General features: G+C 39.0%; 1 protein-coding gene across 6 annotated transcripts in view; it reads left to right on the top strand.

Annotated features, from left to right (window-relative positions):
- Positions 1–26292, top strand: part of ptprt (protein tyrosine phosphatase receptor type T) — a 311147-nt gene that overhangs the window by 128361 nt on the left and 156494 nt on the right. For all 6 annotated transcript variants that reach the window (XM_081606784.1, XM_017304835.2, XM_008408309.3 and 3 more), the window contains exons 9-10: positions 17626–17741; positions 19395–19575. In XM_081606784.1, coding sequence (XP_081462910.1) covers positions 17626–17741; positions 19395–19575 — 297 coding nt within the window. The remainder of the gene's footprint in view (positions 1–17625; positions 17742–19394; positions 19576–26292) is intronic.

The raw sequence follows: 26292 nt of genomic DNA, 5'->3' as shown, positions 1-26292 counted from the left end.
GTCGGTCGCTCGTCTGATGCCGAGAGTTGGAATCCGGCTCTGCGAAGTGGTTTTCGTCCCGCTTTCCCCAGAGACACAAAGTTACACAGCTCCAGTTTTTCTGTGTGTTTGATTTGTTCAAAGGCTAAAGGCTGATTGCTTCCTCTGCACCCGTGTCGCATCAGAAGGGTTGATAATAACAGCCTAGAAATCTACATAGAGGAGTGTTTGTTGTTTGTGAAGTCGGTGTTGATTACTGGCGATTTACTGGCTTCTTGTGTGTTTGTTTGAGTGTGTACTCCAATCATCCTACCCTCTTCTGTCCTCCGTTTCTCACAGTTTCACCGTAAACATTGTTTTGTCTCTGTGTGTGCAAGCTTAGCTGCGCTTTGCACTTTTCAGAACATCAAACTGAGTTGAGCTGGGTGAAAGTCTTGAGTCGCCAACCGTTTCTTTGTTTTTTACATCCACGTTTCCTCGGATAATCTAGGATTGCGCTGCCACTCTGTTATGTTTGTTCTGATTGTTTTTCGTCATTATGTCTGTAATCGCGTGTTTTGGATATTATTCTCTCTGGAATCTGCTGGAGGCATTTTTGCTCTCACTTTTTGACAGTTGCAGCTTATAGTTGTTATGATGTGTAACTGTGGCAACAAAGCATTGTTTCTTTGAGATGATTAGCATCTCAAAGGTTCAGATAGCACCTGAACTGTGACCTCAAGTCCAAGAGGAGTTGGAAAAGGAGGTTTAATGGAAGCAGAGCAGAACCAAAGAGGGAGTTCAGATCATCTCTTCTCAGCATCGATCACAACCGTGAACAAAGAACGTTTCCATGACTACAACATCTGGAGCGGCAAAAACAAAAGAGGTGGATTAGCATCACCTTCCAGCAACTGATGGAAACTTTACCGTGGGACATCAAGCCGTTAGCGATTCATGACGGTCTCAGCAGTCTTCAGTCAGAGGCCTCTTTAGATATGTAGTGAGACTGACTGCTACAGGAGATCCTTCCTGTCCACAGCATCACTGCCTGCGAAGATACTTTTATTATATGAATTACAACAGGGATAACAGGGATAAATACGGTATTTTTGAATTAAAGTGAAGAAGTGAAGACACAAAAAAGTTTCACCTTTTAATACTTAAGAAAAAAATCTTTTCAGAAACTTTGTTCTATATTTCTGGCCAACCAGGTTTTCCTGGTTTGAAAGTTTTTCCATCAGTGTTGAAGTTGATGGTGAATGAATCATTTTTTCCTCTTTAAATTGGAAAGTTACCTCAGTTTTTAGACTCAGCAGGACGTTAGCAGCACAGACTCATTTCATTCTGATAAAACCTAAAGGTTAAGTTGCCCATCCAGAGGTAAATCAGCCTTTGCTTCAGGAAATGCCCTGACTGAGTTAAACTGATTAAAGAAGAAATGCTTTGATATCTCATCCATACAGTTTGATAAATACTTCCCTAAATGCTGTCTGAGCCTCGTCTGTACCTGCGGTCTCAGCTGTGTCTCAGAATATGAGGAACTGCAGTCAGTCTGTTCATCCGATTCTTGGATCGAGTCGACTGTGATGCGCTCCAGACTCTCCCTTGGGTCTCTGTGTTGTACTGACCAACAGGCTGACCTTTTCAAGACACATGAGGAGGAATGGTTTGGTTTTTCTTCCAGGATTTCTCCTGTTTCTCTTCATCCTTCACCTGAAATGCTGGTTTGCTGAAGGGCAAGGCCTTCACAGGAATCGATTTGTTGGAAAGGAAAGGATTAAACCTGTGTAAGTAAAATCAAAAACACACAAATAGAAAAAATATCAGTGTTTAGTATGAGGAGAATAATTAACACAGAAACTCCTGATCCAAAAGTTAAATTGGTTTCACTTCAACCTTTTAAACTATGCTTGAAATTTGGACCATACCAGAAAACCAAAGGCCATCTGAGCTTCTGGACTAATTTAGTGAGGCTCCAGGACACATTTGGGCCTTTTTATGATCTTTTTACAAACTTTATTTCGTCCTAAACAGAAATTATTAAGTACAAAACTAAGACATTTTCTTTTATTAGCCATTGTTTTGCTTTTATTTCATTTCACAGGAAGTCGCAAACATCCAACATTTTACTCAAAACAAAGTTGGTCAACCCATCCAACATACTTTGGATACAGTAAAACTCACATTGGACCCAACTTTAAATAATGTATATTTATAGGCCGGGTCTGTAGTTTAGCTAAAATCTACATTTAATCCATGGTTTTAGAAATAATTGCTTGTTGTATAACCAGTACAATAAAAAATATACATTTCAAGACGAAACTGAAAATGTCTCCTCATGACGAAGCCATTATGAGGAGGTTCTGGAGAAAATTAATAGACTACTTAAAATTACCAGTCTCTCTGATTTTACTTTTTATACTTGTATGTTTGAGTAAAACAAACATTGATCTTTTATTCTATGAACTACTGACAACATGTCTCCAAAATTACAAGCAAAAATCTGGTATTTATGTGCAGAAAATGAGAAATGGTCAAAAATACTGAAAAAGATGCAGAGCTTTCACGCCTCAAATAATGCAAAGGAAGCAAGTTGATATTCATTTAGTAATGTTTTAACTCAGGAAGAGTTCATAAATCAATATTTGGTTTGGTTTTGGTGGGGATGGATGGATTTAACCTGCAGGATCAGACAATGAGCGCCAATAAAGGACAGACTGCATGTGTGTTGGAAAAATGGGTCACATTTTGGTTGGAACCTGGTTTTAAAATCAGTGCATCCATGCTTACCTGTCATGCTCTGTGCAGGTTTATGTTTCTGGGCTCATTAGGAGGCACCAGCCGACTTCAGGGACTCTGTTCCTCGTCCAGTTCCTAACTACTGATGAAGACCAGAGAGGAGGGAGGAAGATTAGTAGGGAAAGCAAACAGGATCTGATGGAGAAAAACAAAATGAGGAAAATTAAACGGTTTGACTGCGTTTAGAGATTAAACTGGGGCATCAAAAACAGGTGCGACAAAAAACTGGAAAGAAACAAGAAATGTGGAGAATATGAACTGCGGCGGAATGAGGAGGAAGACAGGACTGAAGATGAAAAGAAATGCAGGAAGATAAGTAGAATAATACACAGACACGGGGAAAAATTGACATTATTACTGCCTCATTGCAGTCACAGCTATCTGCGTCTGCTCATATTGTGTTTGCTTTGGCAATAAGTACTTTTTTATTCCTCGCCAGTAAAGCACCTTTTCAAATGAACTGGAAGAAATGAATGCACAAATTTAAAATCCGCCAGCTGAGTTCTTTCCCAGCTCAAAACTCAATCTTCCTTCGTTTTTTTTTTTCTCCTATTTGAGATTGGTGACGGATAAATTGAGTCTTTGCCATTCTTTCTGCGGCCACAGCAATGGATGGGGGCCCGACCTTTCCGCTGGGATAAAAGCCATGCTGATAAAAGCTTTATGGAGCTCTTATGAAAACTCGGCGCTGCCGCAGGAAGGCGTTTTAATAATATAAACACGCCATATTCATTTATCAGCAACATAATTTGGAGTTTGCAGATGGTGCAGAATGCTTGGAAGATTTTAAAAGTCTGATGGATGTAGATGTTATCTGCAGTTCTCCCTCATAAAGGTTATGGTTGAAGCGTGTTGCATTCATCCTTTAAGTACTTTCTGTCTTCTGCTACATGCGTAGCATCTGGTTTAAATGCGACACTTGATGGAAAACAAAATGTTCTGGAGATGAGCAAAACGTAAAATATCTCTGCTTTTCCAAACTTTGGGATAAATCTGGAGGTGGATTTGGTTCCTTGATTCAGTGTTGGACTCAGACAAATACTTTAATGCTTGGAAAGGCTCTTAAGTAACGGACATGACCAGAATTTATCCAAATACCAAAAACTTGTTAAATACTTTATAAATAAAATTGAGAAAATCTCATAAATTAATAGTAATTTAACATCTAGAAAAATGGGTTAAATCTCATTTCCTGACTAAATTATTCTGCTTGTTACATAAATGTCAAGCAGCGTCAGTCAAAGCTGCAACGCATCACTGGACGACTTTCACAAACTCAACAGTGTTGAGATGAATCATTGCAATTTATCCAGATGTGTTTGAAACTGAGAACAACTTTGAAGTTTGGCATTAAGGAGCAGCAGGAAGATGGATTTTAATTTGTAATCTGGAAATATTTGACCGATTCTGGACGTTTTGTTTTGTGTCATGAACAGTTGAGCCATCAAAGGGAATCGCCGTCGGCAGGCCCAAACAGGACTGAATGCACCGTTGGAGACAGAACCATGTTATGGGTCGCCTGCCAACACTTTTCCATTAAGGCTGGTGGATAAAAAACCCAGTAAAACGTAGTCTACATGCTTAAAAAGAAACAGAAATAAGAACAGAAAGCCTCAGTTTGTTTCCTGACTTTGAAGATGTGTCGTAGAGGAGAGTACTGTAAAACCACAAACGCACACCTTCCATGAAAACAGACATTCACAAAGACTCGGTGGGTGGGTGAGCGTTCAGCTCCTCGCTCGATGTGGCCCCACTGTTGTGACATTTGGAAAGGAGTTTCTCAGCAGAAAGCCCAACAAGCCCTCCTATCTTTGTTCTTTCTTATCTTCACAAAAACAAACAAGTCATTACAACAAAATTCACAGAAGACTTGAACTTTTTAAAATGATTTTTTCTGCTCTCTCTTAACTTCACAGTCTAAAACATCTAATTTTACATGGGAAGTTGTTGATTCTCAATCTTTTAGTCTTTAATAAACATTCTTATGTCTGCAGATTATGTAATAAATCAGTGATGTAAAATACAGTATGAAAACATTTAAACATCTAAGTTATACAGATTAGATCAGTGGTTCTTAACCTTTTTTGAGGTACCGAACCTCCCAGTTTCATATGTGCATTCACCGAACCCTTCTCACCCCCCCCCCCCCCCGCCGATACACTTTGCGGTATTCTGATTTAGTAATGTAATTATACTAGCTGTGCTACCACCCCCACGCCACTAGAGACAGCAGCAACCCCGAAAAGATGCGACTAAGGAGCAGATTTAGACTATAGAATTTGGTAAAAACGGTGAGTTTTGCTGAAGTAATTAATTAATTAAAGACAAAAGTTCAAATCCATGCTGAGAGTGAAGCTCCTTCAATCAGGGCTCCTCTCCAGCTCTGATTGGCTAAGCAATGTAACGTGATCCTCTGATTGGCTAAGCAATGTAACGTGATCCTCTGATTGGCTAAGCAATGTAACGTGATCCTCTGATTGGCTAAGCAATGTAACGTGATCCTCTGATTGGCTAAGCAATGTAACGTGATCCTCTGATTGGCTAAGCAATGTAACGTGATCCTCTGATTGGCTAAGCAATGTAACGTGATCCTCTGATTGGCTAAGCAATGTAACGTGATCCTCTGATTGGCTCAGCAATGTAACGTGATCCTCTGCAGCAAGTGATGGCAAAGCAGGGCGTCATCACGACTTTACACAAGTGTGTCTTTACCTCCGCGGCCAATACTTCCCCTGAACCCCTGAGACCGACTCTCCGAACCCCTGGGGTTTGATCGAACCAGGTTAAGAACCACTGCATTAGAGCTTTTTACAATGTGGTGAGCTTCCAGTCGGCTCTAAACAACAGTTTCAGTTTGATTGGATCGTTTACACCTGGTCATATAACGATCCAAATGGTCCTCACATTTTATTTTTTTACATTCCCAGCTAGTAATTCTGCAGCTTTTTAAATGCTAATTTAGTGCTAACAAGTGTTTGACCAGATCTGATCAGAGGTTTTATGTTGCAGCAGGTCTGAATAGGGCTTTGACTGCAACACCAGCGGAGATAAATCAAGGTGATTAAATAGAGATTATGCCAATTTTCCAGAGTGTCAGTAGAGACCATGAATTTCCTGGAACTTCTGTGAAAGAAACAGGTGATTAATTTGTCATCATGTGCAAAGCATTTTCTTATTAAACACATTGTGCTGCTAAGGAAACGGCGTCTGGTTTTCACGAAGACTTTCATCGTTATCTAAAGATTTAGATGATGCGACTCTGGCAGCTTATTGGATGGTACGGCTCCCGTGGAGAGGCAGAACAAACGACCATCAGGGAATCCTGATAAGTTTTGAAATGTAGAGCAGAATATTAAAAAGGAAACCCTGTGAGGGATCCCTCTTTGAGCGATCAAGGGGAAAGGTTTTGAAATACAGATCTGTCTTCAAAGACGAGGTAAAACACCTGAGGTACCGTCACGCAGCGTATCAAACTCCCTCGAGTTAACGTGGAAGACGTTTTCTTTTGTAATCCATCCTGGCTGTTAGAGTTATAATTGAGTGACATTATTGTAACGAGCAGCTGTATTCATCGTCTTCTTCTGGGGCCTCCAGCGTCTCCCATCTTTTCCCAGCTGATGACTTTTTCTGTGTTATTATGCAGAGGGACTCATTCGCCCCTGCGCTCTGTCTGCGGCTCTCCTTCCAGGTCACACTCTGCATCTCTGCGCCTGTCACTCCGTCATTCTCAGCCAATTAGTGGCTAGCTCCGGGTGTTTAACCCTAGGCCTGGCTGTCAATTGGCTCGTTATGCCGCTGCTTTAAACCCTTCCCTACAGCGCCCTGATTCTGTCCCCCGACTCTGAACCCTATTTTATAAACTCCATCTTTGACTAAACATCTTATTCATTTCTTCATTTGCGTTTCCTTTTTGTAATGTATTGTCTTTCTCCTAAATCGTATTTTTGCTCCTTTCTTTAATACACCATCTCTGAGCCCCATATTCCTGCAGATCTCCACAACTCAATTGTCCCTTTCCCTGCCTGTAGGCAGCAATGGTATTAATAAAGCTGGATTTGAAATAGATTTCCTTTCTGCTCCATTTTGAATTACATTACAGCGTCGTTTTGGCTCCAAGCATTCCTCTTCCTGTGGCTTGATAACACAATATACATTCATTCTGCGTCTGACGGATTGCAGTCGCAGCAACATAGGATGCTGCAGAGCCCTAATCCGTCTGCAGCTGCGTCACAATGCGCAGCGGTAATGTGACTGTATTACCGGTACTGGGGTAATACTGTTACATAGGGGTTGTTTTAGGCCAACATTGTCTTAAATATGTAAATATTAAACATTATTTTGAGATGATCAAACTGGAAAGACTAGGATCAGATGCGATACAGAGTGAGTTACCCAAACCGTCAGACATTAACGAGTGTTTTGCATCTTTGGTGCTGTTTTTTTGTGACTTGTGCTTTAGATGAATTAAAAGTAATTCTCAGCAATAGAATCCCTATAATCCGATGAGGAATTTATCCATCTAATATTTTTCTAACCTCATATAGTTCAGTTGGTTTTTGTTTTAGTTTTGCCTCATTTTTGTAACTTCCTATGTTTATTTTTGCATTCATGGTTAACAGAAGGTGGTTTTCCTGTGAAAAGTCGATACAAACTGCACTGGTTAACTTTAGAGATCAGGAAAATCTTTATCACGGATTCAAACTGCATTTTAGAACAAGCTTTCTTGGCTCCAAAGTTTAATTCAGACGCTCCAAGTAATGGTTTAACTATCAGTCGTTGACTCCATGCTGGGAGGTGTAATTAAAATCCACTAAAAGGCATCTGCTCCGACTCGATTTAATCCAATTTATCCAAGACGCGAAGCTGTGGGGTGTCGCTTTGTCTGCTGCCGCCTTTCTGTGTGGGTCTTATTGTGTTCTGCTTTAAATCTCTACATCTGACGGTACATGTGTAGAGATACGCATCTGATGAGCGGAAGCATTAAAGAATGAGTCTGTGCGTCAGAGCGATGAACCGGTTTATTGAGTCTTAAAGCTGTCATGATTAGAAGGCTGATAACTGTGGAGGTGCTGTGGTTCTTTTTGTTACTGATGACAGGCTTTGAATATGAAGGAAAATCCTTTTCTGTCTGAGAGGTAATCTGTCTCATGGGCAGATTACCTGAGACAGATGAGAAAACTATAAGAAAATCAAATAGACATAAATATGTAATTTCAGTTGATGTCCACCTTGATGCAGGTTCATTCCTCCTATATGTAAAAAACATGAAATAAATTATTTGATCAGATATTATGATAGAGATTTTTTGGTGTTATCATTTTGTTGTTACTTTAGTTCATATTCAGTCTAAAGTTAGTCAGTTTAAAGTGTTTTCTTCTTTAGTGTAACTGACCTGGAGGTCACAGCTGCCTGTTCATCTTCATGTGAAACAGTTTGACCGAGATTTGAACCGGGCTCAGACCGTAGGTCAGATGTTAAATTGTTTTACGACCTTTGCTGTGTTTGGGTAAAATGTTTTACGACCTCTGCTGTTTTTCCTCTGCTGTCTATCTTGCCTATCCTCCCTCTTTGAAGTTTGATAATAAAAGACAAGCTGTACCCAAAGATCTTCAGACGCTCTGTGAACGGCTCGGAGGAGCAGCTGACAGAGTTTTTCTCCTTTTGCAAAAGCTTAGTCATAAAATTCATATACGTTGTCTGTGGTTCTTTTATGTAGGTTCTAGAAAAATACCTATCATATTACATTTCAAATATAAATCAGATATGTGTGTTTTGTTGGTTAAATGTTAAATCAGCTTGCCATACTTTCTTGGATGCTTCTGCATGTCTCAGCAGTTGACGTTTATTCATGAAAGTAACCAAAACCAATGGAAGCAGAAGAGCCCAGAATATCCTGGTGTTGAAAATGCTGAAGTCCCAGGACAGAGAAGCTGCTCAGACTTGATTGGAAGGTGTTTTATAAAGTTACAGTAAAAAATTACCTGCTGTAATTTGGATTATTTACCCTGGTGTAAGAGGGAAAACGTTGGGATTAATTAGTAAACTTAACATTTAGTTTACAAACTAAATATTTAGCTCTGAGCTACTTAGATAACAAGCTAAATGTTTAGCTTAAACCTGAATATTTAATTAGCAGGTTAATGTGTAGTTTTAAGCAAAATATTTAATTAGCAACTTAAATATTTTACTCCAAACTAAATAATTAGTTAGCCAAAAAAATAGTTCCAAACTAAATCTTTAACTTGCAAGCTAGATTTTTATCTTATCTTAAATATTTTTTTAGGAAGCTAAATGTTTAGCTCTGAGCTACAAAATATACAGATTCAATGTCGATACCAAGAAGTGGAAATTTCTCTGACTTTTGGTCCTCTGAATGATCTGGCACTGTTAATGTAGATGCACTAGTAAACATCTGTACTGAAATTAAAACGACTCTTCTTATGTTTTAAGTTGAAATTTTGTTCATGTTGAAAGGAGAAGAAAGAATAATGAGGAATGATGAGCAGCAACTGAAACAAATCAATCTTTATAATAGCTAAATAGCTAAACTCTTCGCTAAATATTTAGCTTGTAAACGAAATATTTAGCTTCAAATTAAACATTTAGTTTGAAGCTAATATTCAATATTAATACTCACTATCAGGACTACTCTGAGTTGGTCCATTACGTAAAATCCCACTAAAATGTATTAAAGTTTTGGGGTTGTAATAAAAGTGGGTAAAAATACATTAAAATGCCTAAATTTCCACTAAAATGACATTTGTAATTAAAACCTTACAAGTAACTCCAGTCAGGTGGTGATAAAGAATATTAGTGCATAATTTTCTAAAGGTTTAATCAGAAATAGTATCAAAAATAGGCAACCTTACCACACACACACACACACACACACACACACACACACACACACACACACACACACACACACACACACACACACACACACACACACACACACACTCTCGGTAAATCCTACAAGGAGGGAGAAGATCCCTGTGAGGAGTTCTTCTGATGTTGCTTGTTTGCCTCTGAGGGTCATCTTCACGGGAGAGCTGGCCCGTGTGTGTGTGTGTGTGTGTGTGTGTGTGTGTCTGTGTGTGTGTGCGTGTGTGTGTGTGAGTGTTTATATAGAGGTTAGGCTGTTATTGGTTTGGAGGGAGGATGCAGATAAAAAGTGCAGCCTCTGCAACATATCAACAGTCACACAGCTAATGCTGAAGATGCAGCAGTGAAGCCTCAGGTGAAGTGTGAGTGTGTGTTGTATCGGTGGAAGTTTGCTTGGATCTTCAGAGTTTATTAGATTTCTAGCCATTGGCCAGAGTAGTTCCAGTAATAAGTAATTTCCCCTTCGCTTTCGGTACACACCAACATAAAATATCAGACATTCAAACACAAGCAGACGCAGGCAGGAATGGAAACTTGTCCCTGCCATGTTTCTCCCAGAGGGAAACTCTGTGCTTTTCTCTCCGTGTTTTCTCTGACACTGCCTCCCCCTTTTTTTTTGTCTACTCTCATTTTTTCATGTTTTTGCCTTTTGGGTCTCCTTTGAAAGCAGAAAAGTGAATCAAGTGCATAAAAAGCCAATAAGATGAAAGATGGTTCAGCTCTGGCATGAGAGGCCATGGACAGATCAAGTATGTTCTCTTTAAAAGCATAATTTAGAAGGACTTTTTTAAAATAATTAAGTCATGGGAGCAAAGTCAAGCGCAGTAATTTCATGACTTCACTGGACCAAATTGTGATGTTTTTTAGTTGCTTTTTGTGCAAAACTGCAATTTTCCTGGTTTCTGGGAAGAAACTGACTCTTCACTCAATCTGGTGATAAATGACTTTATTAAAATCAAGTATAAATTTAGGAAATATGGCAACAAAACACACAACTCCAGCTCTTGCCTTGTTTCACTGTCTCCCATTTCTTTTCCTGTTGTGAAGCACTTTGTGAGGTCTTTACCTGTGAAATGTGACATGATATATATATATATATATATATATATATATATATATATATAAATGTCTTATTTACTAAAACATAAATGTACACAATTCATATTTTCCCCCAATTAGCAGAAAAACTCAGTCTTAGATGTATCGCCCTCTATGCACATTATTCTGCAAGAACCTGGAGTCTCCGCTCATTTCTGAAGAGCCAATTTTACATCCAACTTTTAGCATTAAAACACATTTTAACAAGAGATCCAGGAAGAAGAAAATGTGGCTAACAAGTCATCTACAGGCTGGATGAGAAAACAGCAGCATAACCAGAAGAAACGGTCAAATAAAACATGAGTACAAAAGAGCAAAAAACAATAAGCACAATGTCCAATATGCAATAAGAAATAAAATTAAAGATGGAAAAGGTTTTCAGATTAAAAGAAAAATAACTGTGGAGCTACAAAGCAGAGGCCGAGGAGCGGAAAGAGGCAGAAAGATTGATTTCCGCTCGTCCTCTTCCCCTCATTCTCTTCTCACTGGAACGGCTCCCTAAAGTCTCTGGATTAATGGCTCCATTTCTGCTGCTCATTCATCAGATTCAGGAAAGCATCCCTCAACACAACCCCTCTCCTGAACTAGATACCTACCTGCCAGAACATCCTGTTGGCTCTGAGGGACTTTCAAAGACAGACAGAACAACTTTATGTCGGCTTCAGGTCAAACAACAGATCGTCTGTCAGAACATGTGGTTGTTTTCCTTCATTGGTGATGAGTGGCAGGTTAGAAAACTAAATCTGAACTGATTATACTCTAAAATAGACAGAAAATCTGAACTAGAAGCTCCTTAATCTTTAACTTTAGCATGCAGCAGTGTCTCTAGCGGTAAACAGTAAAACATGGATATGAATAGTTTTATAGAAAAACCTGTACATATGTAGCCTGTTAGCATCCTGAAGCTCGTGTGACAGTAGCCTGTAATTCCAGATGATTATTAAAAATGAACTTTTTAGCAGAATATATGTCATCTGTAAGTTTCCGGAGTTCTGGAAAAGTAACTTATAATTTCCATAAAGTCCTGTTATCAGATAAATAAACCTGATGACACAATGTTGCAACTGTGTTTCATAAAATGCTGAAGTCTCAGGTGAACTAATGCTAAACTGAGTTTGTTGTTGTTTTTTAAAGTTTGCTATGAGTTTTAGAAAGCACTCTTTAATGACCTTGTATTTTTCCAAAAAGTACATTGTAAACTCAAGAAGCGTATTCTGGAGTGGACATAACCTGAAATGTCAAACATAACTACTTAGAAAAAAATCAACATGTCTTTTAAACCTTTGGTTTCAGCTGTTCTTTAGCCCAGTGACTTGGTTTTTGTGGTTTGTTTTCATTGTGGCGACATTCGGCTCTCTTGTGCTTCCTGTATTGATGATGGTGTAGAGGAGGCGGTGTTGTAATCTCTCTGCTGCAAGCCTCACTGTCCCACTCTGTGCTGTAGCGCTGCCATCTACTCTGGCCTTTCACAGCGTGTGATAGCTAACATGCCAACCCTTGACCGCTCCTGATTAATGAGGCCAGCAGCCACTGTTGGGACCATATCCCTGTGGAGCCATATTGTTCTTCCTCCATGCATACATATTTGATCCCATCTGTCAGTTGCCGCGTTCTCACTCCAAACCCAGCCTCTCTCCATACTTATTGATTATTAAGTCCTGTTTTAGACACCTAATGATGGTATATTTCTCAGCACGTTCGTCTGTCATTCTGTTGATCTCGACAAATGTTAGAGGTTCAGCCAGGTCCAGAGTGGGTGTGAAGAAACGACTGAAATGGATGTGGAAAGGAATAATTAATGAGGTGTGAGGAAGGAGTGGAGCAGAAAATGAATGATATAGAAAATCTGGCATTTGTCATTACCAAGGTCATGTGGGGAGGCCTCATCACTGTAACGATGTAAACAAAGTTATAATTCAAACTTAAGCTCTCCTGCTCTCCATACCACTCCATCTCTCTGCAGCTGGTTGTTTTCTCAGCAAACATTTTAGAAATCGGCTCTCAGATGACCTTCGATTTAGCAGGAAATGAGATGGAGATGAACTTCAAACCCCCTGACACTGGAGGGAGATGGTCTATTTAAACAAACACTTAGAAATGATCCGAACTTTGTTTTAAGTCGGGTGATTATCTCTGCTAAAGCTACTTCCATCTCCGATTAGTGAGGGTTCATGTTGGCATTAGTTAGATTTACTAAAAGATTAGGATTGCTAAAAACCAAACTAGCTACAGGATTAAATAAATGTCTACTTGTTGGTTTTATCCCAGAACTCCGAGCAAATTTACGATTTAGTAACCTCAGGTTGAATCTTTTCTTTAATTCGACGGCCACATAAGCTTTAATGTGTTGCAGTTTTTCGTGAAAACCTGTTTTTATTCACTCCATGACTCAGTGATGGGGGATTATGTCTCTGTAATCGAGGAATTACATTGTGTGTGTGTGTGTGTGTGTGTGTGTGTGTGTGTGTGTGTGTGTGTGTGTGTGTGTGTGTGTGTGTGTGTGTGTGTGTGTGTGTGTGTGTGTGTGTGTGTGTGTGTGTGCGTGTGTGCTATTGCTGGTAGCAGCATAATTACAGGTTAGTTCCTGTTTGCTCTCTGGAGAAGTTTAGATCTGAAGCAGGATGTACTTTCTTCCACTGGAGCAAAAGGAAAAATCTCCAGAGCCTGATTGCTGGGACTGTGCATCACATGACTTTGGCAATATTTACCTGCAACTATACTGCTCAAAAAAATAAAGGGAACACTTAAACAACACAATATAACTCCAAGTAAATCAAACTTCTGTGAAATCAAACTGTCCACTTAGGAAGCAACACTGATTGACCCGACGAGGGTCCCCGTTGTCAATCAGTGTTGCTTCCTAAGTGGACAGTTTGATTTCACAGAAGTTTGATTTACTTGGAGTTATATTGTGTTGTTTAAGTGTTCCCCTTATTTTTTTGAGCAGTGTATTATACTGTAATGTTTAAAAAGCAAACATTTTTCACTCAATTTAAAGGCCTTCTTTGAGTAAGAGCAGCATTAATAAAATATTCAGCAAGTTCGGCTTCATTCCTTCATTCCTGCCTAGTGGATCTAATTAGCATCATACCTGAATTTACACCAGTGGTTGGTGCAATGTTCAAATTTATCACCCCTAATTAATTTGACATTTGGGTTAATTGGACAGACATTAAAGTTCAGACATTAAGAGAAAAAAAAGATCATAAAATGATAACTTATGCTGACGCTAATAATAATTATAGTACTAATAATGTGCAGGATTTACTGTTTGCATGTTTTTAAGCTCAGCGAATTTGTCGGATCTTCGTCAAACGGAGCAAAGCGGCAGCTTGTCGGACACCTGGCAGCTCATGCTCATGAGAAAAGCAGGAAGTTTTGTTTGTGAGGTTGTCCAGATTATCTGAATACCATTCTGGCAATTGCTGCAGTCACTGCTAAATGTCAAGCTGGAGGATGAATGGATGGTGAGTCTATAAAACCAGTGTTGGTCGGCAATAAGCAATTTCAATTGAGTTATTGGACTTTCTCAAAACAAAACGTCTCGCAGGAACAAAATAGAGATACTTATTAGAAGGTTTGTTAACAAACTGCGGTAAAGAAATCTCGTCTTTGGTCACCAAAAGACCTGCAGCAGATGGTCACCTCCCCGTTCTGAAACAAAACACTCAGAAACGATCCACCCCACCAAACCCTGACCCGGGATTAAACAATCAGACAGAGGACACGGCAACAGTTCAAATCCGCAAACCAGCTGCTCTCTAAGACATTTAATACCAACCAAAGGGAAAACATGAGCTCAGTTAACATTTTCCAGACCTCTGGAGTTAAACTGATGGAAATAAAGGCACAGGGCCGGATGTGAACAGAACCAGCAGAACCATTCAGCTCAGAGGGTCTCAGCTTATCCAGGATCCTGTTGTCTAATCTTTGTCTTGTTTGGCTCATCTGACATTGTATTTAAGTAGCTTGAGGGAATAATCTTTTAAAGCACTCGACTGCGTGCACAAAGCTATTAGTGATGCGGGTTGGATTCTTTGCAAAAAGTTCCCAGTGATCGATCCAGTATTTAATTAAAGACGAAAATGGAATGAGAAGTTTGTGAAAGTTTACGTTTATACTTTTTGTGCAGCAGCTTCTACACTGAAGAGGATTTTCTGACCACATCTAGATTTTTTTTGCATCTCTTGTCCACAATTTTTGGTGAGAAACTAAAGCAAAGATATAAAAATAAAGATTTCCCCAAGTGTTGATAAAAACCTTTTTGTTTGTGAATGGAGATCCAGAGGTAGGTCTGCTTTACGGCCAGGAATCATTTCTCCTGCACATGTGGTTTTTATTTTTAATAAAATGTTAATTTTCCTCCTAAAAGTACAGCTAGTACAGCCTCTAAATTATGCAGTGACCTGCTTTGGTTGCCGTCGTTAGCTGATAGAAGCTAATTAGGCTCACAGGAAGATGAGTTTCAACAAGCTCGTTAGAGTCAGTGGTGGTTAGAGAAGGCAGCGGATGAGGGGCCAGCATATGGTTGGGACAGGGCTTGGAGGGTGTGTGTGTGTGTGTGTGTGTGTGTGTGTGTGTGCATGGAAGTAGGACAGGTTGACTGTCGCAGGCAGAGTCCATCCATCCATTTTCTTGCACCCTTGTCCCTCAGTGGGGTCAGGAGGTGCTGGTGCCTCTCCAGCTAACGTTCCGGGCGAGGGGCGGGGTACACCCTGGACAGGTCACCAGTCTGTCGCAGGGCAACACAGAGACACACAACCATGCACACACACACTTACACCTAGGGACAATTTAGAGAGACCAATTAACCTGACAGTCATGTGGGAGGAAACCGGAGTACCTGGAGAAAACCCACCATGCACAGGGAGAACATGCAAACTCCATGCAGAAAGACCGGGGCCGGGAATCGAACCCAGAACCTTCTTGCTGTAAGGCAACAGCTCTACCAACTGCGCCACTGTGCAGCCTGCAGGCAGAGTCAAAACTACTCAATAAAATCCAATTCTGTTACCAGTTTATCCAACATATCAACCACAGCAGCCTTAAAGTTTTGATTTTGTTTCAAGGCGATCTCATATTTCTGAGTTTTCAAAGTTTGGGATCTTTATGAAGCTGTAGAGAAATCGTTATGACTTGGTTTGTTCTTAAAGAACCAACTCTACGTTTTTGGCAGAGCAGTTTCCGTTTCTAACTCCAGAGCTGTCAAACTTTTCTTTAATCCTTAAATGGATCTGATTAATATTTCTGCAGATTTCTGTGGAACTGGCAGATTTTCACTCATTTTTTCTGTTTTGTTCCAAAAACGGTCTGACAGCAAACTGCACAGCTTTTAATTTATCCATCCATCCATCCATCCATCCATCCATCCATCCATCCATCCATCCATCCATCCATCCATCCATCCATCCATCCATCCATCTATCCATCTATCTATCTATCTATCTATCTATCTATCTATCTATCTATCTATCTATCTATCTATCTATCTATCTATCTATCTATCTATCTATCTATCTATCTATCTATCTATCTATCTATCTATCTATCTATCTATCTATCTATCTATCTATCTATCTATCTATCTATCTATCTATCTATCTATCTATCTATCTATCTATCTATCTATTCTATCTATCTATCTATCTATCTATCTATCTATCTATCTATCTATCTATCTATCTATCTATCTATCTATCTATCTATCTATCTATCTATCTATCTATCTATCTATCTATCTATCTATCTATCTATCTATCTATCTATCTATCTATCTATCTATCTATCTATCTAGAGGAAAAAACTAAAGAAGAACATAATCTGTGGCGTTTGTAAGAAAATCCTAAATGCAGGAACGACCTCAGACGGAACCACAGAAACGAGTTTTTAACCTGTTACTGTTTTACATGCAGCTTAATGGAGGTAAAAGTCATAATTTCTATCATTCAAGCAGTTTGAGATTTTTAATTTGTGCGAAATAGGAAAAATTGTGGATTCATGGAGTTAATGGAGTCATATACTGGTTCATTAAAGCTTTAACAGAATTCAGTGGTTTAATAAAGAAACTGTTCAGATTCTGGATAAAAATGAGTTAAAATGCAGTAAAGAAAAACTTTAAGACGTTTAGAAAAAAAAAAAAAAGAAAATTATAAAATTAATTCAGATCAAGACTTTTGAACAGAACAATAGAAAACTTACCTGAATTTATACATTAAAGTTGTTTTATCATCGTTGGTTCTAAGTAATTTATCATAAGTAAATGGATGTCAGCTCCTTGTGGGATCTGTTTTTAGGGGGCTTTAACATTGCAGCGCCCCCTGGTGGTTGGATATCTCCGGCTCGGTTGACTTCCTGTTTTATTTTGTTGGTCTTGTTTTGTTTCCTGTCTGTCACACCTGCTCATGATGACGTCGCTGGTTTTGTTTTCTGCTCAGTTCTGCAGTTTTGCTTCTGGATGTTTTATATTAAGACTTTCTGTTTTTATAGTGAATCAATTTAATCTGCATTTTATGAGATATTATCCTACTTCTGTTTTTGTTTAGTTCTGTCTTTACGCCATTGAACATGTTGGACAAAATGCATATATTTCTGAGTGCAGTTTTCTATTTTGATTTTTTTTTCTTCGTTCTGGGAATCTAAAATGTGACTTTTTTTTCTATTGGTACTTCCCTCAGGTTAACAATCTTACTCCAAAGCTTCCTAAAGGATATCTTACATTCTTAAGGAATTACGTGCAACATTAAGTTAATTTGCAGACATTTAAACCAGCAGAATCAGGGATTAGCCGTTTGTTTCAGACTGCAGCCAGATTAAGCGAATCCAGGGATTAGTGGATCGATTCCCGCTCTGATCCGACTGTTTCTCCGCCTGCTGTCGCCTCAGATCCCGTCCACGGACCCCAGAACGTCAACGTGGTGGACGTCCGCGCCCGCCAGCTGACCATCCAGTGGGAAACGTTTGGATACGCCGTGACGCGATGCCACAGCTACAATCTGACGGTAAGCGGCGCCACAAACCTGACACTCAACTATTCTCCACCAAAACAGTATTTTGTGCCAAAGAAAAGATTTTATACCAATTTGGTTCAAGCATATTTCAAAATTAATTCAGTCTTTCTGAAGTTTTTAGTTGATATTAAACAAATGGAAAAGAAAAACACTTTATCTTCCCTCAGTGGCGAAACAAAGAGCAACATACTGTACATTAATGACACATTTACATAATACTGTGCGGTTATTAAAAATGGCGTACTCTGACTTAAAGAAACTAATTAGTGATGGATATAAAGTCTAGCAGCTGCTGGGAGGATGAATCTCTGATCTGTTTCTCCAAATATTTCCCGTTTGAACAGCCAGACTGTCCTATAATGTTTTAAACAGGATTGATCAAAAGTTTCTTTTTCGACTTTCTGCAGATTTTTCAAAGTTTTTCTTTGAAACCTGATTGGTTAATCTGCATGCATCTCAACTGAGCTGTCATTTTTTTACTCTTTCCCACATTTTGCTTGATGAGCAAAAATGAGAAATTTGAGAAATCATTAGATCAATCGAGCATTACATATGCTACAAACGTATAACAAATGCAAATATTAATAGATTATTTCCATATTCAAGCTTTCATTTCTAATGTAATGTAAAATATGTCATATCTAAGACACATTTTTCTTCATTTTGCAGCTTACTTTGTGAATAAAACAGTTCGAAAGAGAAAATACCAACAAGTTGTTTCCTAAATGGCTGTTAGCTGAAATTTTGGCATTTTTTTAGATTTTCTTTGTCTCCTTTTGTCCACAGCTTATTTATTAACCAAGTTTAAGCACAAACTGGAGACTAAACCTTCATGGTAGTATAAAGGGACATAAAATGACTTAAAAAAAGCTGCACATCTGGAGAAAACTGCTTAAGAAAGTCTGACTGCTAATGAATTTATCTTAACTCATCACACTCATCATCATGCTATCTATTCTGTGCCTCTCTGGTTGTGTTTATGTCTTCTCAGACAAGTGATGAAAGTACTTTTTTTTCTGTTATTGCTGTATCAACCGTCTAGACCCCTCAGATCTTCTGGTTCTGGTTCTGCTCTGCATCCCCAGAACCAGAACCAGATGAGGAGAAGCAGCATTCAGCTTCTATGCACCACAGATTTGGAACAAACTTCCAGAAAACTGTAAAACAGCTGAAACACTGGGTGCCTTTAAATCTCAACTTAAAACCACCTGGTTAGAGTTGCTTATGGCTAAATTAGGGTTAGAGTGCCGGTTTTGATGTCTTCCATGTTTTTATGTCTTTAATGTTTTTAATTTCTTCTTCTTTCTTTTCGACGTTTTAATGATGTAATGTTTTTTTGTTTTTTTTTGTTTTTATTTTTAATTTGTTTTTTTTATTTTTATTTTAAATCTCTCTCTTTCTCACTGATTATTTCTGTTTTTTTATTTTAATTATGTAAAGCACTTTGAAATGCCTTGCTGCTGAAATGTGCTATACAAATAAAATTTGATTGATTGATTGATTATTTAAATATTTATACTTTTCTAGACAGTCCTAGAGTCATTTGACGTTTAATTTATACTTTCTCTGATCTTGCTTATTCCAGCCAGAATCGTTTCAGTCAGCCTGAAGCGAGCTGAACATTGTGTTTATGTTTTTTTGCAGGTTCAGTACCAGTACGTGTTCAATCAGCAAGAGTTTGCAGCCGAGGAGCTGATCCAGACGTCGTCTCATTACACGCTGAGGGGACTGAGGCCCTTCGTCACGGTCAGGCTGCGCCTCGTTCTGGCCAACCCCGAGGGCAGCAAGGAGAGCGAGGAGATCGTCAAACAGACGGAGGAGGACGGTGGGCAACAATAAATGCTTTTGACACGTCTAGCATCAAACTTCGTAATACTCTATTGATCCAAAATATAAGCAGGTTAGCAGAATCTCGAGGCATTTCAGCAGCTCGGTATGCGATCAGGCTCTCCCTGGAGAAACCCTCCGGCTCCCCAAAAAATGAGTCATTATAAACACCTCGCAACAGCCGTCGGCGGTTAGTTGAAAATAAACAGCTGAACCAGCCGCCTACCTGCTCCGAACGCAGACTGCTCCAACAGGAGGGACAGGATGAGAGATGTCGCTGTCTAACCCACACTGGGTGACTGACAGGCGGGTTCAGGAGCTGCTCAGCTGCAGACATGAAAGCAAAAAGTGTCTCTCTGTTGTACGGAGACGGTGGAAGAAAACGGAGAATGTTTCCAGCAGTTTAGGCTTTTAACGCGACTCTGAACAACCTGCGTTTTATTTTAAGGAATGTAGAGCGCAGACAGACGCGGCAAGGGAGCTTGTTTACGAGTTTACCAAATATTAATGCGGGTCATCTGTGAATATTGATATCGCCTGAATGTTAAAGTATTTACACCTCTTGAACTTTTCACATATTGTCAAGTTTTAAATATGTTTGGCACTTAAAGTGATGTAGGTAGAAAAAAAGCTGTAAATCTTTGTCAAAAAAATTTGAAATTTCTCAGGTTGAAAAGTAAAAAATTTGATAGAAAAAAAATTCTGAAATTTTGGAGTTCCATCTAAAAAAAAATTCTAGATTTTTGATATTGTAATTTCTGAGTTTTAAGTTAAAAAGCTTAAAAAACACACTAAAACGTGTTTTAGATTAAGCTCAGAAGTTTTACAGAAAAAAAAAAAAACTTTGCACATTTTCAACTTTTCAAGCTCAGAAATTTATTTATAGAAACCTGAGATTAATCTTAAAATTTCAGAATTTTTTTCTAGAAAACCTTCAACTTTTCAAACTCAGAAATTTCATTTTTGTCTAGAAAATTTCTGAGATTAATCTAAAATGTTTAAATTCTTCTTAGCAATTTAAAAAAGAAGCTACTTGTGACTTTTTGTGCCATTTTGTGGTGCAAATATCTGACTTTATGTTGTCAGAGAATACTGTAGTTTAACATTGTAAATATCTGCCTGTTAATTTACACTTTTTACACATTTTCAACTTTTTCACAATGTGGAACATCTAAGTTTTTTCTTTATCATTAGTGAAATTAATGTAGAAATTTTGTGGTATTTTATCTTCTTAAACTACAGCGGCCCGAATACTCAGCCGTAGCTACGAGCCCAGACGCTGCCGTCTTCGTTTTAGCAGTCCAGACGCTGCCGTCTTCGTTTTAGCTGCTGGTTCTCACACGTTCTCCTCTCTCTGAAGATCTCTGGAGCTACTAAAGCAGCACAAGTTTCACACTGATGCCTGCAACCTTCAAAAATTGCACTAATCAACATTTCTGTTTATTCTGCTGCGCCCCTCGGCAGGACAACTTACTAGCATAAATTATTAGCGCCCTGAGTGTATGTGTTGTCCAGCAGTTCAGAAAATATCAGAACAGACTTTTTAAGCCTCCTGCTTTCTGTCCACAGGGCCTCATGTTGCACTGAACTGAATGCAAGCGCCTCCACAACCTCTAATAATTCATTTATGTCTTACATTTCTCCCAGCACCCTGCCTGTGATAAACTGGAATAGCTTAGCGTCTGATTCGCAGGGCTGCCTGTTCTTTCGCTCGTCTCGTAGCTAATATGTTTTGAATTTAGCTTCTGGGGAACATCAGCTCTCAGCCTGAACGTTGAACCTTCACCAGCTGAGCACGCACAAACCGCATGTTCCCTAAAAGTAAAGCAAACACATCTGCGTAGTGGAAATGGCTTGAAGGGGTTAAAAAAATGGTAATTGTTTTGTTCTTAATTGCTTTTTGTTTAACCGCCGTTAATCTCCTGGCTGTAGCTCAGTAATTAGGGAACAGAAGAGCAATTGTTCACACGGAGGCTAATTATTGTTTGTACGGTAATGGCTCCTGCAAATGAATCGGCTTCCATCTCTCTCACACACAGACATAAATATATATATACATATAAATATATAGGATTTTTTTCTATTACTCTGCAGTCTTGCTGATTACACAGAAATTATCTTTAACCCGTGTTTAGAGTCTAAATGAAGGATTTGCAATTAAGAAATGAAATTAGTTTTTTTTTTTTTTTTTCATTGTCATTAGATTATAATAGTAACGTCGCCTTTCAGGTTTTAATTAAGACTTAATATTTTTTCTCATCATCTAGATTCACAAGTTTACATACACTGGTTTCAATAGACATTTAATTGTTTTTTAAGATGGAAATTATTTAAAAATAAAACGTTGTTTGAATGAAAACTTTGAATTTATTGCCACATTGACTGATATATCCACTGCCACTAACATTTGCCTAAATATTTCTAGAGAATGTCACTTCAAACTACGGAAGAGGATTAGGGCCATAAAACAACAGTGAAATTTGACTTTTGATCTCAGAAAATATAAGTCAGAATTCTGAAGAAAAAAAAATCTGAATTGTTTTTTATTTGACTTTAACTTTCTGAGATAAAAAGTCAGAATTCAGAGATTAAGGTCAGAAATTGTAGTTCTTAAGCCTTAATCCTCTTCCGTATCAACCACCTACTTTTTAAGCAATAAAAGTTTTTCATGAATTTTCCTGGACTTATTTCAGTCCTGAAGCTAGAGGGACCATCTTTTCCTCTGATCCCAACAAGATCAGCCATATTTTTAAGCGTTTTCTGTCCTTTTTAGGGGATGTTAGGCAGTTTAAGTCGTCTTCCACAGACGATGTTTGGCTGCTGCTCAGCTGCGGATGAGGCAGGAATCAATATGGTTGTAAGAGAAGCATCTAAACTTATTGGGCTGGATCTGACCAGCAGTAAAGACCAATAAAACATCCGCCTTCTTTACACTGATCTGAAGGTAATCAAACATCCTTCCCGCCCTGCTAACACCCTTTTCATCTGTTTACGACCCGGTTAGATGTTGGAGAGTTTAGTGTCCAGAACCGCCCAGATCTCCAGCCGCTCCAGCTGATCTCTACATCCCTCATTAGCTGCTCTGCTCCCAAAGTTACATCCTCCTTAAAATTTTACTTTTATTCATATTCTTCCATATACGTTTTTATTCTCTTTTCCTCTCCTGCTGTCTTGTCTGCTTTGCATTGATTGCATTGGATCGATGCACCAAATCAAGTTCTAGGCGTCTTTTTGTGTTGGCAATAAAGGATTTGTGTAATATACCAGTACCACTGACCGTTAAAATTCTCCCAGCATGACACTGCTACCTCCGTGCTTCACAGTTGAAAAACTGTCTTATTTTTCAAAGCTTCATATTTTTGTCATTGTGACCAAACAGCTGTGGCTTTCTAGTCTTACTGAGACGTTCTGGTCCATCCATCCATTTTCTTGCACCCTTGTCCCTCAGTGGGGTCGGGAGGGTTGCTGGTGCCTCTCCAGCTAACGTTCCCAGTGAGAGGCGGGGTCACCCTGGACAGGTCACCAGTCTGTCGTAGGGCAACACAGACACACAGGACACACAACCATGCACACACACACACACACACACACACACACACACACACACACACACACACACACACACACACACACACACACACACACACACACACTCACACCTAGGGGCAATTTGGAGAGGCCAATTAACCTGACAGTCATGTTTTTGGACTGTGGGAGGAAACCGGAGTACCTGGAGAAAACCCACCATGCACAGGGAGAACATGGAGACTCCATGCAGAAAGACCGGGGCCGGGAATCGAACCCAGAACCTTCTTGCTGCAAGGCAACAGCTCTACCAACTGCGCCACTGTGCAGCCCGTTCTGGTCCAGTAATGCTTAAATGCTTCAAAAATACATTAAGAGTAATGTAACTGATCTGGGACGTACCATTTTTTTGTACCTACTTTATTTATCATGTAGGAGAACACCGGAGCTGTGTGAGTATTTGTTGGTAAAGAAGAAGTATTTTTAGATGTTAAAGGCTTAGGTTGTTTATCTGTAGATATCCAATATCATCCCCAAATACCTCAAAAAGCAGATATTAAATACACGGATCTCAGATCCGGTCTTTATGCCCTCATTTATCACTACTACAGTGCAGAAAGATGATCTTCTGACACAAAGACTGACATTTTATAATCCTTTTATCATAGAAGGTCAAGATGAGACAAGTAGAACTTAAACTATTTGGTTAGAAATGTTTTTGTCATAAATTTCTGCCGTTAAGTTTGGTCGAAGCCAAATATGTATGGAAAAAGAATAAAAATCTTAATTCATAAAAGCATGGGAAAACTAAAATATGTTCTGTAATCCCTTGATTATAGTGTGAAATGTAATCCAGCAGCACTGCTGCTTATAAAAATGTGTTTATTCATTATTTTTCTCAGGATTAACCTCTGATTATTGTGGCATCTTGAGCCACATGAATTACAAATACTACTGGATTTATATGGAAAACAAAAATGTAAAAACATGACAATACTAAAAAAACAGAACTTATTATAATATAATCAGCATAAAAAGACTTGCACATGTTTTTTTTAAAACATCTGCATAAATGAAGCTAATGCTAAAGTTAGCTCTTCTGCTAAATACCATGTTGGTCTGATATTAGCTCTTTATGATTAGCACAGCTAACGTTTTAGCTTGCGATGCCCATCACTGCTGGAGTGTTTTAAACATTGTTCCTTGTAAGTATGAGTTAAGAAGGAATAAACCCTGAAATGGGATTTGGACAAAGGAGGAAACAGATTCATTACATGCCAGTAATGACAGTTTGAGTTCAGCTCAGGACACGAGGAAGGATTTAGAGAGAAATAAGGGAAACAAAGGAGAGAATCGCACGTAGAAAACAGAGCTGCGCGCATAATGAGGCAGACCATTCAATGTGTGGCACGATGGAAGTTAATCAAGTTATGATTAATGTGCTACAGCTGCTGTTATCTTTTCAATGAAGACTGTTTTTCTCCGTCTCTGCCTCCGAGGAGCAGGAACACACACGTTCACACAGAAACAGAGGAAGAGAGACAAACAGCAGATAAGACCAGAGCCGTTCAGACTCGCAGGTGTCAAGGGCGGCACACCAACACCACATATCCTCAGACATTAAGGCAGACATTGTTTCAGAGAAGATAAGACGTCAGACACACACTCCAATGATAAGGTGGTGAATGAAATAGCAGTTTGTAATTGCATTTCTTTGTTAGGGTAATTTGATGCACTCCACAGGCTGGGCCCTTAATCAACACCTTGGAATTACTTATCAAAATCAGCCGACAGTCTCCTAAAATGTTTGTGTATTCATGAGCGCATCATGAGCCTCATCTGACTCACAGCTCACTCTGTGTTTTTGTGATTTTCTTTTTATGATGTCCAACCAAATGTGGACGTCTGAGCATCATGGAAGTCAGGGAAGTTTTTTAATGTCACAAAGAACATTGAGCTTCTCTTGTTCTGCTCTGACCGCCGTGTGTTTTCCGTCTTGGGTTCCTTATCAGGTTGATTAAGCAGATGCTGGGTAGAAATCTGAACTATGTCATCTACCTTCCCTCTCAAATGTCACACAAAATTGTTTCTGTGCCAAAAACAGGTGTTCTGTTTTCCAAGAGGCTCAATTCTTACCCAGCCAAAACAGCTGCCGACGTGAACACAGATGATCGAATAACCAGAGAACATCATTTTCTGTTGTACTCTAAAACTTTTTCTCGTCATTCCCCTGAAAATGTGTTTTCAACTTCCTATGAATCAGCTTAGAAACATGCAAGGTCATCTCTCTGTCCTCGTGAAACCCTCGTCTCTGTTTTGATGAGAACTCAGTGTGTAAAGGTTGATGGAACAGAACTGATGTCGTCCAAATCCAAACACCAAGACTCGCGTTCGAAGCTGCTGGACTTTTCCGTCTGCTTTGTTGTTCTCTGAAACATTTTTCTGACTTTTTTTCTCACAATTTATGATTCAAAACAGGATTCAGAGGAGATTTTACTGCAACTCTGGATGATCCTTCTGATAATCTTAAAACATGTGAAACCTTGTTTAAAATGGCATAACTCTTAATTCAGCTCATCAGAGTATAATTCAGAAATATATTTATCCTTATTATTTCATGTTTTCCCAAGAAAGATAAAAATGTGTTGCTTTATTTGCTACTTTTTATTGATGTTTGATTATTTTTAGCAACTAAACTATGTGCTTGGAAAGCAGCGTGCATGAAAATAGGCTTTGCTTTCCAAACATTACCACACAATAGACTCATCTAGCTGAACTGAAAATGTTTTTGTTGTTGCTTAAATATTGTAAAGTAGAAATTCAGACACGATGAATCCTGGATTTAAATTCCTACAGATTATAATCAGCCTTCTGACCTTCTAACGTGAAAACCTGCAGAATTAATCCCCACTTTGCAGTTTAATGATTAACATAAGAAATGCTCAAAAATGAGACACAACCTTTTTGTTTTTTCACTTCGACCTGAGTAGCACCTTAAGCAGAACAAACAAAACACGTCTTTGGAGTTTTTCTCCCTCCTGGCAGCATTTTATACATTTCACACCCGTCGGTGTGTTTCTGTCTCAGTTTATGGTGCAGTTTTGGTTGTGCATGTTTAACATGCTGTTACTTCTCCCAGACAAGGTGTCTGACGATCCCCTCCCCGTCTGTACACCTTGGTAGAGTGTGA

Source organism: Poecilia reticulata, chromosome 5 (genome assembly GCF_904066995.2).
Source record: "Poecilia reticulata chromosome 5, P_reticulata-male-v2, whole genome shotgun sequence".
Lineage (NCBI taxonomy): Eukaryota > Metazoa > Chordata > Actinopteri > Cyprinodontiformes > Poeciliidae > Poecilia > Poecilia reticulata.
The sequence above is the reverse complement of the archived record's forward strand: the minus strand, read 5'-3'. Positions and strand labels throughout refer to the sequence as shown.